General features: G+C 41.1%; 1 protein-coding gene across 3 annotated transcripts in view; it reads right to left on the reverse strand.

The window, feature by feature from the left end:
- FAM171B (family with sequence similarity 171 member B) overlaps positions 1-15,633 on the reverse strand; it is a 66,068-nt gene that overhangs the window by 21,384 nt on the left and 29,051 nt on the right. For all 3 annotated transcript variants that reach the window (XM_060177610.1, XM_060177609.1, XM_016191047.2), the window contains one exon: positions 507-740. In XM_060177610.1, coding sequence (XP_060033593.1) covers positions 507-740 — 234 coding nt within the window. The remainder of the gene's footprint in view (positions 1-506; positions 741-15,633) is intronic.

Here is a 15,633-nt window from a genome sequence, read left to right on the forward strand (position 1 = left end):
ACAGACCCCACTCAGGATCGATTCAACCCCTCTGTTGAAGAAATAATGCTTTCATCCAGGTTTCACCTCCCAGCGTTCTTAAATGAACTTCACAGAGATATATTATCATTTTCTTCTTCTTCTTTTCTTTTTTTTTCCTCCAGGGTTATTGCTGTGGCTTGGTGCCAGCACTGCTCCTGGCTGCCTTTTTTTTTTTTTCCTATTTTATTGGCTAGGACAGAGAGAAATTGAGAGAGGAAGGGGAGACAGAGAGTGAAAGAGAAAAATAGACACCTACAGACCTACTTCACCACTTATGAAGTGTTCTCCCAGTAGGTGGGGAGTGGGAGCTCGAACCTGGATCCTGAAGCAGGTCCTTGTGCTTAGTACTATGTGCACTTAACCCAGTGTGCCACCACTACCCGACCCCTGATATTCTCATTTTCAACTTCTTAAAACAAGATAATCCCTAAGCAGAGAAAAAGAAAGTAAACTGAATAAAGGAACGACACTGTTTTAGCACTTACTTGGCATTCTCCCGTTCTTCCAAGGCAAAGGTGTCAACAAGTAGCCATCCTTGTGAGCGACAATGGTGAAGCTGAGTCCTAACTTATAGGGGACTCTTATCAACACTGCTCCATTATTTTTAGTTACTGTGGAATTTGTCTTCGTGTAGTTGACAAACACGTCTACCACTGCTTGACTCAGGTACTGACGACTGATGACATCATTCACCTGGACTTTCAGCATAAATACAGACACTGGAAAAGAGGGGGGGAAAAAGTCCATAAAAGGAATCCACTGGGAACAGTAAATCATGTATACAGAAAGCCCTGGTACCAAAAAGGAAATATTGACAAAAACCATAGGATAAGAGGGGTACAACTTCACAGTTCCCACCACCAGAACTCTGTTTCCCATCCCCTCCCCTGATAGCTTTCCTATTCTTTATCCCTCTGGGAGCATGGACCCAGGGTCATTATGGGATGCAGAAGGTGGAAGGTCTGGCTTCTGTAATTGCTTCCCCACTGAACATGGGCATTGACTGGTGGATCTATACTCCCAGCCTGTCTCTCTTTCCCTAGTGGGGAAGGGCTCTGGGGAAGTAGAGCTCCAGGACATATTGGTGGGGTTGTCTGTCCAGGGAAGTCTGGTCAGCATCATGCTAGCATCTGCAACCTGGTGGTTGAAATGAGTTAACATACAAAGCCAAACAAATTGTTGAGCAGTCATGGACCTAAGTGCTGGAATAGTGCAGATGAAGAGTTGGGGGGGAGCCCTCCATTTTGTAGATAGCTAGTAGGCACATTTTAGTTATATTCCCTTCCAGAAACTTCTTCAAGGAAGTTCATCTATGCCGATGACATCTGCTGTGCAACTCAGGCATCCAAGTTTGACATCCTCGAGGAAACACTCACGAAAGACATGTCTCTGATATCTGATGACTGTAAAAAAATGGCTACTAATCCCTAGCACTGCAAAAACGGTATCATCTGTTTTCCATCTACACCATGCCTCGGCCTCGAGTGAGCTTAATGTGCAGCTTGGCGATACGAGAATCCGGCATGAAGCCCAGCCAGTCTATCTTGGCGTTACTCTCGATCGCACCCTGTCATTTCACGAACATCTCATAAAAACTGCAGCAAAGGTGGGCGCGAGGAATCACATCATTGCAAGACTGGCCAGCTCCTCATGGGGCGCGAGCGCTGCCACACTGCGATCATCCTCTCTGGCATTATGCTATTCCACTGCAGAATACTGTGCCCCAGGATGGTTCCGTAGCCCCCATGTCCACTTGGTCGATTCCAAATTATATTCCTCCATGAGGATCATTTCTGGAACCATCCGTTCCACCCCGGTTCCATGGCTGCCAGTTCTTAGCAACATCGCCCGGCCAGATATTCGTCGGGATGCGGCATCATCTAAGTTCATTTCCCGCGTCTACGCTCGACCGGACCTGCCAATATGCGCGGATATCTTCGCCCACCCTGTCCAACGCTTGAGGTCTCGTCACCCAATCTGGTCCCCTACGCCTACAGTGAACTTCTCTGTTCCAGACTCTTGGAAACAGAGCCGGCAGTCAGCTGAGGTCAAGAACAAACACCTCATCACAGACCCCTGCAAGTGTCAACCCAGCTTTGACCTGGCACGTTATGACTGGGCCCTCCTCAATCGCTATCGAACAGGCCATGGCCGGTGCGCCGCTATGTTCCATCGCTGGGGAGCCAGAGACGACCCGAACTGCCCCTGCGGCTCCAGACAGACTATGACCCACATAGTCAATGACTGCCACCTCTCCAGATTCAAAGGAGGTCTCGAAACTTTACATCAGGCTCAACCTGACGCTGTTGACTGTCTACGGAAGAAGGGCAAACGCTAGGAGAAGAAGAAGAAGTTATATTCCAAAGGGCCTGTGGCTATACTAGTGTTTTTTCATTTGTTTGTTTTAACCTGGGCCTGAAAGGTGATATACAGGTGGATTCTAATTATTGTCTGGGGAAATGATGTCATGGCTGGCAGAAGGACCAGAAAGCTGGATCAGGGAAGAGAGTAGCTCCCAAATATGGGAAAGGGGTATAGATATTATTGACTGTAAACCCCACCAATTTGATGTGATCTGGGGCTCATATTCAGTTTAGGAGCCTGTGTGTCCTCTGCATCCCTGTAGATCTGAGCTCACATCCTGTGGTCATAAGTAGGAACGTTCCAAGCTGCCCCAATATTAGGACCCATCTTCCTCAAGAGTAGCATAGAGTATATTGGCCAGCCTCTCTTCGGAGGATGGAACATTCTCTACCATTGTTGATCCACGTTGAGGGCAAGGTCCTATGGGGGCCCAAAAAAGGGGTCTATTGTGTTGTTCTTCATAGAAATGACCGGTAACAATGGAGAGAGGGATTTATTCGAGATGTAGGCTCATCATGTCTGTTTGGGAATCTTCAGGACTCCACAACTAGGGCCCCAGCTGATGGGGTGGCTGGATAGTAACTAGAGAGTCACCATTAAAGTATACCAGTCTCTGGGCTGGGTGGTGGCGCACCTGGTTGAGCACACATGTTACAATGCATAAGGACCTTGGTTCTAGCCCCCAAGTCCCCACCTGCAGGGGGAAAGCTTCACAAATGGTGAAACAGGGCTGCAGGTGTCTCTCTGTCTCTCACCCTCTCTATCCCTTCCCCCTCGATTTCTGTCTCTATCCAATCAATAAGTAAAGATAATTTTTTAAAAAGTATGTCAGTCTCTTGCCCTTATTTAGCTTTTGCAGGCCTTGCTTTGATTAGGTTAGCTTTGGAGTGAGTGAGACAACTGTAATAAGAAGTAGGTGAGGAGGGTGTCTACGTCTGGGGAAGCGGAGCTCCAGGACACATTAGTGGAGTCCTCTGTCCAGGGAGGTCTGGTCAGCATCATGCTAGCATCTGCAACCTGGTGGTTGATAAGAGAGTTAACATACAAAGCCAAAAAAGTTGTTGACCAATCATGGACCTAAGGGCTGGAATAGTGCAGATGAAGAGTTGGGGGGGGGGGGGTCCTCCATTTTATAGATAGCTAGTAGGCATATTTTTGTTAAATTCCAAAGGGCCTGTGGCTATACTAGTTTTTTGTTATTGTTGTTGTTGTTTTTCCCCCTGAGCCTGGAATCTGATATGCCAGTGGATCCAAGTTATTGTCTGGAGAGAGGATGTCACGGCTGGAAAGAGGACCAGAAAGCTGGATCACGGAAGGGGTATAAATATTGTTGACTGTAAACCCCATCGATTTGATGTGATCTGGGGCCCTATTTTTAAAAATTCTATCTATCATTGAGGCTTGACAATTTGAAACAAATTTCTAGCAAATAAAATATTTTAAAGCATTTTTTTAATTCAAAACAACAACAACACTTGATAGACCAGAAGATCTGTCATTTTCTTCAGTGCCAGGAATCAAGCCCAATGGTTCCAGGCAGGACAGGAGTGAACACTAAGGCTGGTTACCACCTCATCCTCCTCTCACTCACCCCAACCATGAAGAGTGAAGCAGCATGTGAATAAATCTAACATGTTGCATTTTGGATTAATGACCTCAAACTGAAATAAGAAATATAACCCTTAGGTCTAAAATAAATAAATAAACAAATAAATAGTTGCAACAAACATGATCTGATGGGCCCCTGGAGCAAATGTCAGTGGACAGGTTTACCTAGAAGAAATAAAAGTTATCGTGGTCCAGGAGGTGGTGCAGTGGATAAAGCATTGGATTCTTAAGCATGAGGTCGCCAGTTCAATCCCCAGCAGCACACGTGCCAGAGTGATATCTGGTTCTTTCTCGCTCTCCTCCTATCTTTCTCATTAATAAATAAATAAAATGTTTTTTAAAAAAGATTTATTTCTTTAAAAAGAAAAGTTGTGCAGAGAACACGTAGCTGCTACTCAATTAAAAGCAATTTCTCCCAGAGAGGAGCTCTATTACACACTGTGTGGGAATGCCAGCTCATGAAGTACTAGAGGAAACAGTACGAAACAATCCTAAAAGAAATAGAAATGAAACAATCCTAAAAGAAATAGAAATGAAAGTGCTTTATGACTCAGCAGTACCACTGTTGGGCATTTATCCGAAACACTAATTTGAAGGGACATATGCACCGCTACGGTCATAACTGTATTATCCACACAAGCCAAAAGATGGCTGTGACTTCAAGGGCCAGCAACAGATGAGCAGATAAAATGTTATAGGACCTCTATTCCAGAGAATACTACTCTACAATTAAAAAAGGCAATGCTGTATCCTTCGGGACAAAATAGAGGGAATTGGAGGTGATTATGCTGCAAAAAGACAACTACCAGATGGTTTCGCTCCTATGTGAAATATAGAGAAATGAAACGCATGAACTTGCAAAAAAAAAAAAAAAATCAGCCCGTTTTTAAGACTTTTAGAAGGGACCAAGCAGTAGCATAACCAGGAAAGCATGAGTGCCTGCATAGTAACTTTCTTTCCCTCTCTCTATCTCTTCCATTCTTTTGCCCTATTTCATTCTATCTCTGTCATAATAATACAAATAAATAAACTTAAAAAAATGGCCACAGGGAGAAGAGACCAAACCCCAATGATAACCATTCCCTCCACTGGAAACTGCAGTAGTTCTCCAAGGTCACAGATATGGGTTGACTATTACTTCTGTAATTATCTTCTATATTTATATATATTTGCCTATTTTTCCCTATGGTCCTGATGCCTTCTCTTCATTACTAAGTCACACCTACTAATTCTCCGTGTTCTCCTCCCACAACCACCCCCAGCCCTTTTCTCTCCCTGGTCCTGGTGGAATTGGAATTGAGAGCCTCTGGTCATCTTCCCCTAACATTTATCCCTCTGGGAGTATAGACTAAAATTCTTTTTTTTTTTTAATTTTTATTTATTCCCTTTTGTTGCCCTTGTTTTTTTTTGTTTGTTAGTTTTTAATATTTATTTTATTTATTTATTCCCTTTTGTTGCCCTTGTTGTTTTATTGTTGTAGTTATTATTGTTGTTGTCGTCATTGTTGGATAGGACAGAGAGAAATGGAGAGAGGAGGGGAAGACAGAGAGGAGGAGAGAAAGACAGACACCTGCAGACCTGCTTCACCGCCTGTGAAGCGACTCCCCTGCAGGTGGGGAGCCGAGGTTCGAACTGGGATCCTTATGCCGGTCCTTGTGCTTAGCGCCACCTGCGCTTAACCCGCTGCGCTACAGCCCAACTCCCCAGACTAAAATTCTTTATGATGTGCAGAATCTGGGAGTTCTGGCGTCTGTAAATGCTTCTCCCCCGGAAATGGGCTATGGTGGATCCATCCCCGCAGCTTGTTTCTATGTTTCCCTAACGGGATAGGGCTCTGGACAAGTGAGGTTCCAGAACACATTGATGAGGTCCAGGGAAGCCAGGAGGAAATCGTAATAGTCCTTGCAACTTGGTGGCTGAAATGCAGTTAAGATATAAAGCAGGACAAAATGTTGAAAGAACAAGAACCATAGAATAGTAACGTAGTTCCCTAGACAAAAACCTTCTCCGCTGGTGTCATAAAGGACCTGATAGATCTGGGTCAAACAAGCAGAAATTCAAGACGTGAATGAAGATACAAGAGGCTGTACTGCATTTGTGCCATCTCTATGTCTTAAGTCTTTCTTTAGTTAGAATTAGCTTCTTATTGTCTTCTTCCAAAAGAAACAGTGGAAATTATAAAGGTGGTACAAGTTAACTCAGGATATTCACTTTAATAAATCTGTTTATCTTTTATAAGGGAAGGTAAAAAAAAAAAGGCTGTGTACTGGGAGTCAGCGGTAGTGCAGCGGGTTAAGCGCAGGTGGCGCAAAGCCCAAGGATCAGTGGAAGGATCCCGGTTTGAGCCCCCACTCCCCACCTGCAGGGGAGTCGCTTCACAAGCAGTGAAGCAGGTCTGCAGGTGTCTGTCTTTCTCTACCTCCCTCTGTCTTCCCCTCCTCTCTCCATTTCTCTCTGTCCTATCCAACAACAACAGCAGCAACAATAATAATAACCACAACAATAAAACAACAAGGGCAACAAAAGGGAAAATAAATAAATATTTTTTAATGTTGTGTTAATAATAATGAACTGTATGAAAGTAAGATTGCGCATAATTAAAAGAGCTGGAATTTTCTATTGAAATGTGGTGACTGACCGTATCCATACCACATACTGCTGCAATGGCTTTCTCAGCATATACCAGAATGGAGCTCATTTTGGAATTTTTACTAATTCCTTTGCATCGAAGATTAATTTCAGAATTTCTCAGAATCTGGATATATGAACAAATTCCAAGTGTAATAAGATCTTAAACTAAATTCCTTTTTCAAAAACTACACAGTCCATCTGTCTCATCCTTGCACAACTGCCAAAATAACATACACTAAAACCCCTTGACATCCAAAGCTGGCCTCAGTTCACAAAATGTTTTCTAATCCAGAGTATATGGATTTATTTGTTCATGCAGTGACTAGTGATAATATCGTTAATTTGATGAGAAAATTTAGTATTAGATTCAGCAAAAGGAAATACCAAAGGCAAACTCTTGGCTATAAAAATGGAGTCTCCCTTGTGGTCCGAGAGGTGGCACAGTGGATAAAAATTCCAGCCTTTAGGTCCATGACTGGTCAGCAATTTGTTTGGCTTTGTATGTTAACTCTCTTTTCAACCACCGGGTTTCAGATATTAGCAGGATGTTGACCAGACTTCCCTGGACAGACAACCCCACCAATGTGTCCTGGAGCTCTGCTTCCCTAGAGCTCTGCCCCACTAGGGAAAGAGAGAGACAGGCTGGGAGTATGGATCCACCTGTCAACGCCCATGTTCAGCGGGGAAGCAATTACAGAAGCCAGACCTTCCACCTTCTGCATCCACAATGATCTTGGGTCCATACTCCCAGAGAGATAAAGAATGGGAAAGCTATCAGGGCAGGGGATGGGACACGGAGTTCTGGTGGTGGGAACTGTGTGAAGTTGTACCTCTCTTATCCTATGGTTTAGTCAATGTTTCCTTTTTATAAATAAAAAATTAAATTTAAAAAATGGAGTCTCCCTCTCTAAGAAACCCTGTATCTGTACCTGAGATTGTTAAGCAGATTTAGGACTCTAGGGTTAATCAACAGACTCCTCCATCTTAAAGTTGGGGATTAGGAAGAAAGGAGACCAGTTGATTATTTGTGTGATTGATTTACAAACATACAGACAGGGGACCAGGCAGTGGCGCACCTGGTTAAACATACACATTACAAACATACAGACATTGTGCTCCAAATTTTCTTTATGCATGTAGTCTAATTTGCCTTCATATAAACCTGCAAGACATTAAAAAAAAAATCCTACTGGGGGGTACTGAACCACAGCAAGAGGCTCTGGGGAAGGAGGCCACAGGAAGCGATGGAGAGAGCTATGGGGTCCAGGCTCATGATGAAGGGAGAGGATGCAGATAGGGTGAGTGAGTGGAGGGAGTGGTCTAAAAGACCGCGCAGGAGATGAGAAACTGTACCCATGTGTCTGTAAACAAGTGTACTGTAAACCATGAACCCCCCCCCCCCGACCCCAATAAAAAGGATTCTTTTAAAAACCCTGTAAGTCATTTCCACCATTTCACGGCAAAGAAATTGTATGAGCAATGGGGTAAAAGCAGGGTCGATACACAGAGGCATGTCACCCCAGGTTCCATGCATTTTACTCCATTCTCTCACTGAAAAACTTTCGAATTTGGTTTCCATCATCACTGTCTTGCTTACTTCCTTGCTTCCAGCCAATGTTGAGAAGGAAGTTAGCCTTTGTTGACCCTCCAAGCATTTAACCCCATCCCCCACCCTCGTTTTCCTTTCCCCTACACTGGCTTTAAAAGGGAGAGAGAAGAATAAAAGGGAAAAATAAGGGGGGGGGAGGGGAGAGGAACTTGGCCAAAATCCTGGTCACGGTAATTTAAGTGGTATAAACAACTTTTCTCATTGAAATAAAAGGACAAATTAAAAAGAGAGAGAGGGAGTCCGGCAGTAGCGCAGCGGGTTAAGCACACGTGGCGCAAAGTGCAAGGACCAGCTCAAGGATACTGGTTCGAGCCCCGGGCTCCCCGGGAGTAGCTTCACAAGAGGTGAAGTAGGTCTGCAGGTGTCTGTCTTTCTCTCCCCCTCTCTGTCTTCCCCTCCTCTCTCCATTTCTCTCTGTCCTATCCAACAACAATGACATCAATAAGAACAATAAAACAAGGGCAAAAAAAATAAGGAATAAATAAATAAATATTTTAAAAAGAGAGAGAGAAAGATAACATAGTAGTTATGCAAAATAAACCTTCTAACCTGAGGCACCAAAGGTTCCTGGTTCAATTCTCAATACCACCAGAAGCCACAGTTTAGCAGTGCTCTGGTAAGAAGAATGAAAGGAAGGGAGCGAGGCTCCGATGGAGGACAAGGGCAAATTACCTGTCCGTAATTTCAACAGGATGCTTCTGATTCCTGTGATGCGAGCAGTTCTCTTAAGCAAAGCAGCTCTGACAGCCAGAAACAAAGTATCCCACAATAATCCACTAACTAGTTCCCTATTCCAACCAAAAATACTTTGGCATTTAGCTTGGGCATATTCTATGATTAAATATATATACGATTTCAAGCAGAAGTTCTTTTATCTCCACAACTACCTACCTACTCTTCTCCTTTGTGCTTTTTCATGCACACATCTTTCTCTGTCACTTAATTATAATCGTTATCGCATGACCCTATAATCTTCTTTTCAATATGTCGCCTTTTGGTTTAAAAATGGTTCAATATAAATGATTTCAGCTGCACCATTAGAAAACATATAATCTAAATGTTGAGAGAAACAAGTAAAAATAAAATGTACATCAATGAGCAATGACTTCTATGTTTACAAGAGGCTTAGAAGCACTGTTAGTGAGAATGATAAAATTTCAAAAAGATAAATTACTGGAGCTACAAAGACATTCTTCAAAACGTGCACCAGAACCCACACTACTATGGGTTTCAAATAAGACAAAGACAAGTAATTCAAAGCCCGGGAAGAGTTAAAACACTGGGGCTGTTTGGACATCAAGAACTTAAAAGTAGGTGGATTCCTGCATGTTAGCTGTCCAGCTCAGGCAAAAATTAGTCACGTCATGGGCCCCTTGGAATATACCTAAAGTAGACCTACTAGCTTTCTCTAAAATGGAGACCACCCCCAAATCTCATCTGCTATATTCTTACCTTTAGGTTCCTGATTATTAAACTATTTGTTCTGCTTGATATCTTAATGCTTTTCAACTACCAAGTTGCATGATGCCAATCTGACCTACCTGTGCAGAGGACCTCACCAATGTACCCTGGACCCCCACCTCTCCAGAGCCCTGTCCCACTAAGGAAAGACAGAAACAGGCTGGGAGTATGGACCTACCTGCCAACATCCATATCCAGTGGAGAAGCAATTCCAGAAGCCAGACCTTCCACCTTCTGCATCCCACAATGCCCCTGGGTCCATGCTCCCAGAGGGACAATGAACAGGGAAGCTTCCAACGGGGGAACTGGGCAGGGAGTTTTGGTGGTGGGAGCTGTACCCCTTTTGTCCTATGGTCTTGATGATCATTATTAAATCAATTTAAAAAGTAATAATCAATAAAAAAAATGGAGGTGGACTAATTCTCCTCCTTTTCCAGAGAATTTTACATTATTCTGTTGTGTTACTGCCATTATGAAGGTTACAGCTGTGCCCACGGAGAATACATCTTTTGGTCTGATTTCTCCAGTACAGTAACTAACTTAAATCATTATTATATTGTGTTTTAAGCATCTACAACCATTTCATCTAATGTGTAGCTTCTTTCCTCTCTTGGAACATATTGCTAAATATATGCTAGGTACAAAAGTTCTTAACAACAGATTACAGAAAAATGTAAAAATAAAATATTTTAACAGCTAGATAAAATTTAAAACTGTTTCAGGTTTACACATTCCAAATAAGAACTAGAAAACAGACGAACACACACACACTACAGCAGAATAAAAAAAAAATACAGTGGAATAAAAAAATACAGTGGAATAAAAAAATACAGTGGAATAAAAAATACAGTGGAATAAAACAACTGGTTGAGAACCACTGGAAGTGCTCACCTACACTGATTTATTTAACAAATGTTTATAACTACTTTTGGCTATTTTTATACTTCCTCATTATTAGGGCTATGAACATTAACAAGACAAAATCACACTTTATGGCATTTTATTCTGAGTAAACAACATGATAAAATAGTACCGTAAAATGATTTGATGCTATCATAAAAGTATTTTAAAAATATTTTAATTTACATACTATTGGATAGAAACAGAGAGAAATTGAGGGAGAGGGAGGAGACAGAGAGACACCTGCAGTTATGCTGCATCACTTGTGAAGCTTCCCCCCATGCAGGTGGGAAGGGGCTTGAACCTGGGTCCTGTAAAGGTGCACTGTAATGTGAGTGCTTAACCAGGTGCACCATCACCTGGCCCCCCCATAAAAGTATTTTAAGAAAAATAAATTTGAAATAAAGATAAGAAAAAAATTTTTATAATACCTGAGACAGTTTTCTATGAAGTTATGCAAAAAAACAGGCTAGAATCAATATAAGCATAATAAATATTCACAGTATCCAAGATACAAAAGCAATGTAAATACCCATCAGTGGATGAATGAGTTAAAAAATGGAATCTAAGCATCCAATAGCACAGCTATATACAAGATGCTGGGTACTGTACAGAAAACCATAACAAAAGGACTTTTCAAAGTTAACCCATTTACCAAATAATGTGATGATAACATTAACTATCGATTGTCTTTTTGAACCCTAAGACAGCAGGAACCTCACATCTCCACTATAGAGCCTCTACTTCCCCCAGTCCTGGAACCCTTGGATAGGGCCCACTTTCCCGCATGCCTCTCCCAATCCATATCAAATAATATTGCATCCACCGATCACAACCTAACCAACACAACGATTGCCACCTCAACATGCTTCACTTCAGACTGTGTCCAGAGACTTCACGTGTGGAATGACAACCCTTCAGCTTCATTACTCGGGTGAGACCTTTCCTTTCACAGTATACTCTAATTCCATCTCAGGTGGTTCACTTTCTAACAAAGTCCCAAAACCTAGATATACACCAGTTTCTGTGAGAGAGAGCTTATGTTCACACATATCCATAAACTACTGCAAAATATATACCTGAAAGCAGAAGTACACTAGAGTTTGCAGTGAATACCTCTCTAACACTTCCTCTCCACTATTCTAAGCTTTGGGTCCATGATAGCTCAACAATTTGTTTGGCTTCATATGTTAACTCTCTTTTCAGTCACCAGGTTCCAGATGTCATCAGGATGCTGGCCAGGCTTCCCTGGATTGAAGACCCCACCAATGTGTCCTGGAGCTCTGCTTGCCCAGAGACACACCCTACTAGGGAAAGAGAGAGGCAGACTGGGAGTATGGACCAACCAGTCAACGCCCATGTTTAGCGGGGAAGCAATTACAGAAGCCAGACCTTGTACCTTCTGCAACCCTCAATGACCCTGGGTCCATGCTCCCAGAGGGACAGAGAATGGGAAAGCTATCAGGGGAGGGGATGGGATATGGAGATTGGGTGGTGGGAATTGTGTGGAGTTGTACCCCTCCTACCCTATGGTTTTGTTAATTAATCCTTTCTTAAATTAAAAAAAAATGGAATCTAAATATAATGCAATATTACTCAGCCTTAAAAAGACAGAAATTCTCCCATTTGAAACAACATGGGAAGAACTAAAGGTTATCATGCTAAAATGAAAAAAACTGAGACACAGAAAGACAATGTACTAGTTCACTGATTCAGAATTGAAAGCAGTGAAATTCCCAAAAAGAGAGAGAGAGAGAAGAGAGAATACAACGGTGATTTCCAAAAGCTAAAAGGTAGTTGGAAAGTGATAGTGAAAGGGAACAAAGTTCAGCTTTATATATATAACAATTTAGAAATCTACTATAAAACATTATTCCTATTGATAGACATATTGTGTAACTCACTTAAATTTTGCAAGGAGGATAGATCTTACCATAAAAATTGTTGCCACAAAATATAATAATGATAATAGTAATAGGATGAGAGAGAATTTTGGGACCTGATGGGTTTCTATGGCCTTAAAAGCAGTAATGGCTTCAGAGTGTATTCTTATCTCCAACCTCAGGGGACAATATTTATTAATTTATGTACCACTTCTTACATTCTGTCAATAAAAAGATGCATTTTTTAAAAAAAGGATTAAAAGGTCTTCTGGAGGCATGACTATGGAGTAGGGACCATCTCAGACTAAAAAAAAAAAAAAAAAAAGAAAACTCAACAAAATACAACCAGGATTTCTTCAGAAACTCACTAAGCCACAGGCACCAAGTTGTGGATGCTACTGTGATTCCATCCTGAATTCCATGTGCAGACGACCTCACCAAATGTCCCAGAACTTCACCTTTCTAGAGCCCTATCCCACTAAGGAAAGATAGGAACAGGCTGCCAAAAGATAGATCAACCTGCCAATACCCATGTCCAGTGGAGAAGCAATTATGAAAGGCTTCCACCTTCTGCACTCAAAAAAAAAAATTTTGGTCCATACTCTGGGGGGGGGGGTGGTGGTAAATGTTAGGGGAAGATGACAAGAGGACTCCGAAACCCAATTTCATCAGGACTCAAAGGGAAAAAGGGAAAAAGAGAAGGACATTTGAAAGTAATAATAGGTGTAGGTATGACTTAGAACGGAGAAGATGGTAGAACTATAGGGAAAATGGGCGAAAATATAGCTAGCTAGCTAGACAGACAGACATAGAAATAATAGCCAACACATATTTGTGATCTTGGGAGAACCACTGCAGTTTCTAATAAAGGAATGGAGACAGAGAACTCTGGTGGTGGGGATGATATGGATAGTACCCCTGTTATCTTAGAATTTTGTAAATCAATATTAAACCACTTCTTCTTCTAGCGTTTGCCCTTCTTCTGTAGCCACTAGTAAAAAAAATCCTAAAGAATCCAGTAAAAAAAAAGTTCAGAAATGTGACTCTCATATCAACTTTGGAATTGGTCCACACTATCATTTTTTAACAGTGACAATGTCAACACTTAAAGAGTTCAATCTCCAAAGGGTCTACTCATCCATCATCTCCTGTTTCCATGATCTGACATGTTGGTTCTTTATAATAAGAACCCCCCCCAAAAGATGCCAAACTTCTGTCTATAACCCAAATCAGGCATTACTGGAGTCATTCAGACGTTCGTTCATTCTCCACTCATTATCTTCACACAAAATATTCAGTCATAGAAATTTTAATTTAGACCAAAGTATACAAATGACTTCAGATATAAACAGAAAACAGTAGGCAGCAAACTTGAATGTGTACTTATTTAGAATACTTAGTAGAGACATTGCTACCATGGTTTCATTAATTATCAGAAAGTTAGTTAATTTCCAGTTATTTAGCCTAGCACTCAAAAATCTAAGATCTGGCCACTAACTAACATCCTTTTTCAGTGCTATTTTCACTAATTATATTCTTATATGGGGCTGACATAGTACAGCCTACAGACCAACTCTTATTCACTGCCTGTATCTCTAAATAAAGTATTTGCAGAGTACTGATCACATGAATCATTAGTAGATGATGATGAATGCTTTCGTTACCATACAGAGTTGGGAATTTATCAGTGATCATGGAAGTTACAAAGACTCTCTGACACTTGACAGAAAGAGTCTGCAGGCTTTTCTTCTATAACATCACATAAATGGGTCACTGACCATGATCCAAGACCAACCCATTTTTCTGCTCTGTTAGTATTCATTGCTCTCGCCTGTCTGCAAATCCTTTCAATTCTCCCTGTCTCTTCAAAGTTTAGCTTTAGTGCCCTTTGTATACAAATAAAGCTGCTCTTATCCCAGGGAATTTCTCTACTGATAAGTCTAATGGCACATGACATTTTCTGAACACGTTTTATTTCCTGTGTGTTTGTCTTCTCTATGAGAAGATGCTTACTGACTGTCAATACTGTTCCAAATCCAGTCTTTTGATTTTGCATTTAGAATTATTTAAATTCTAGTGAGTGAACTGAAGTAGACATGAAGAGGAAAGAAGGGGGAGAAAAGAAAGAAAATAGAGATCAGAAGTGGTAAAAAGAAGAAGGAGAAGGAGAAGAAAGAAAGGAAGGAAGGAAGGAAGGAAGGAAGGGAGGGAGGGAGGAAGAAAGATGATCAGAGATCATTAGGAATTTCAGACAGATTTCTATCTCCAGTATGAAGTAAAATCTTGAGTTCAATTCCACAGTTAGCTGTGAGGCTATGCAGTCATTATATAGTACGTATCATATAATGTGTATATACTACCTAGACATCATTCACATTACTGCAACAATCAATAGAAAATAAGAATTAAGATTCATTTTCCTTCTTTAAAAGATTCAACTTGAAAATCTTGAGGACACACAAGTAGCAAGAATCAAATGAGAAGTCTTACTTTATACTACAACAAAACAAAACCAGCAAACAAGCTCTATTTTTTTTTTTTTTTTTTTTTTTTTTTGAGGATAAGAGCACAATTTCTCTACTGGACTGGAAGGAGAACTGAGCATTTAGAAAAGAACAAGGACAACAAGGGAAGCGACAAACTGAAAGGGCCGCATTATTCTGCATTTTGTAAAGCAGACCAGAAAGTCAACAAAGCCCAGTGGTGGAGCGGGGTGATGGTTCGGCAGAGGGTGAAATGTCCTGACATGTACCTTGGGGAAATGATGAAATGAACCCTTGTAATGACAACAGTCCTACAAATCAACCTGTCCTCAATAAACTGAGACTGAAATTGGAAAAAAGAGAGTTTGATCTTTACAGCATTTCAAATATGGAATATAGCCTCTCTTTAAAAAAAAAAAAAAAAAAAAAGTGCTCAATTATTCAAATGCCAGGGAAAAAAAATCTCATTTTTAATGCTTCTGTACAAAAATAGATTCAAACTTAATGACTTTAGAATTTAAAAGAAAAAAATTGTCTATCCCTAAAACAAAAAGATGAGCCTTTTACAGTAAGTTAATATTTAGTACAGAGAAACTGACAACTCTAAGAAGACATTAAAGAGCTAGAATAAGGACCTATCTCCAAATGTGAAAAGTGAAAATAAAAACACATT

The sequence above is a fragment of the Erinaceus europaeus genome, chromosome 18 (assembly GCF_950295315.1).
Source record: "Erinaceus europaeus chromosome 18, mEriEur2.1, whole genome shotgun sequence".
NCBI classification, from domain to species: domain Eukaryota; kingdom Metazoa; phylum Chordata; class Mammalia; order Eulipotyphla; family Erinaceidae; genus Erinaceus; species Erinaceus europaeus.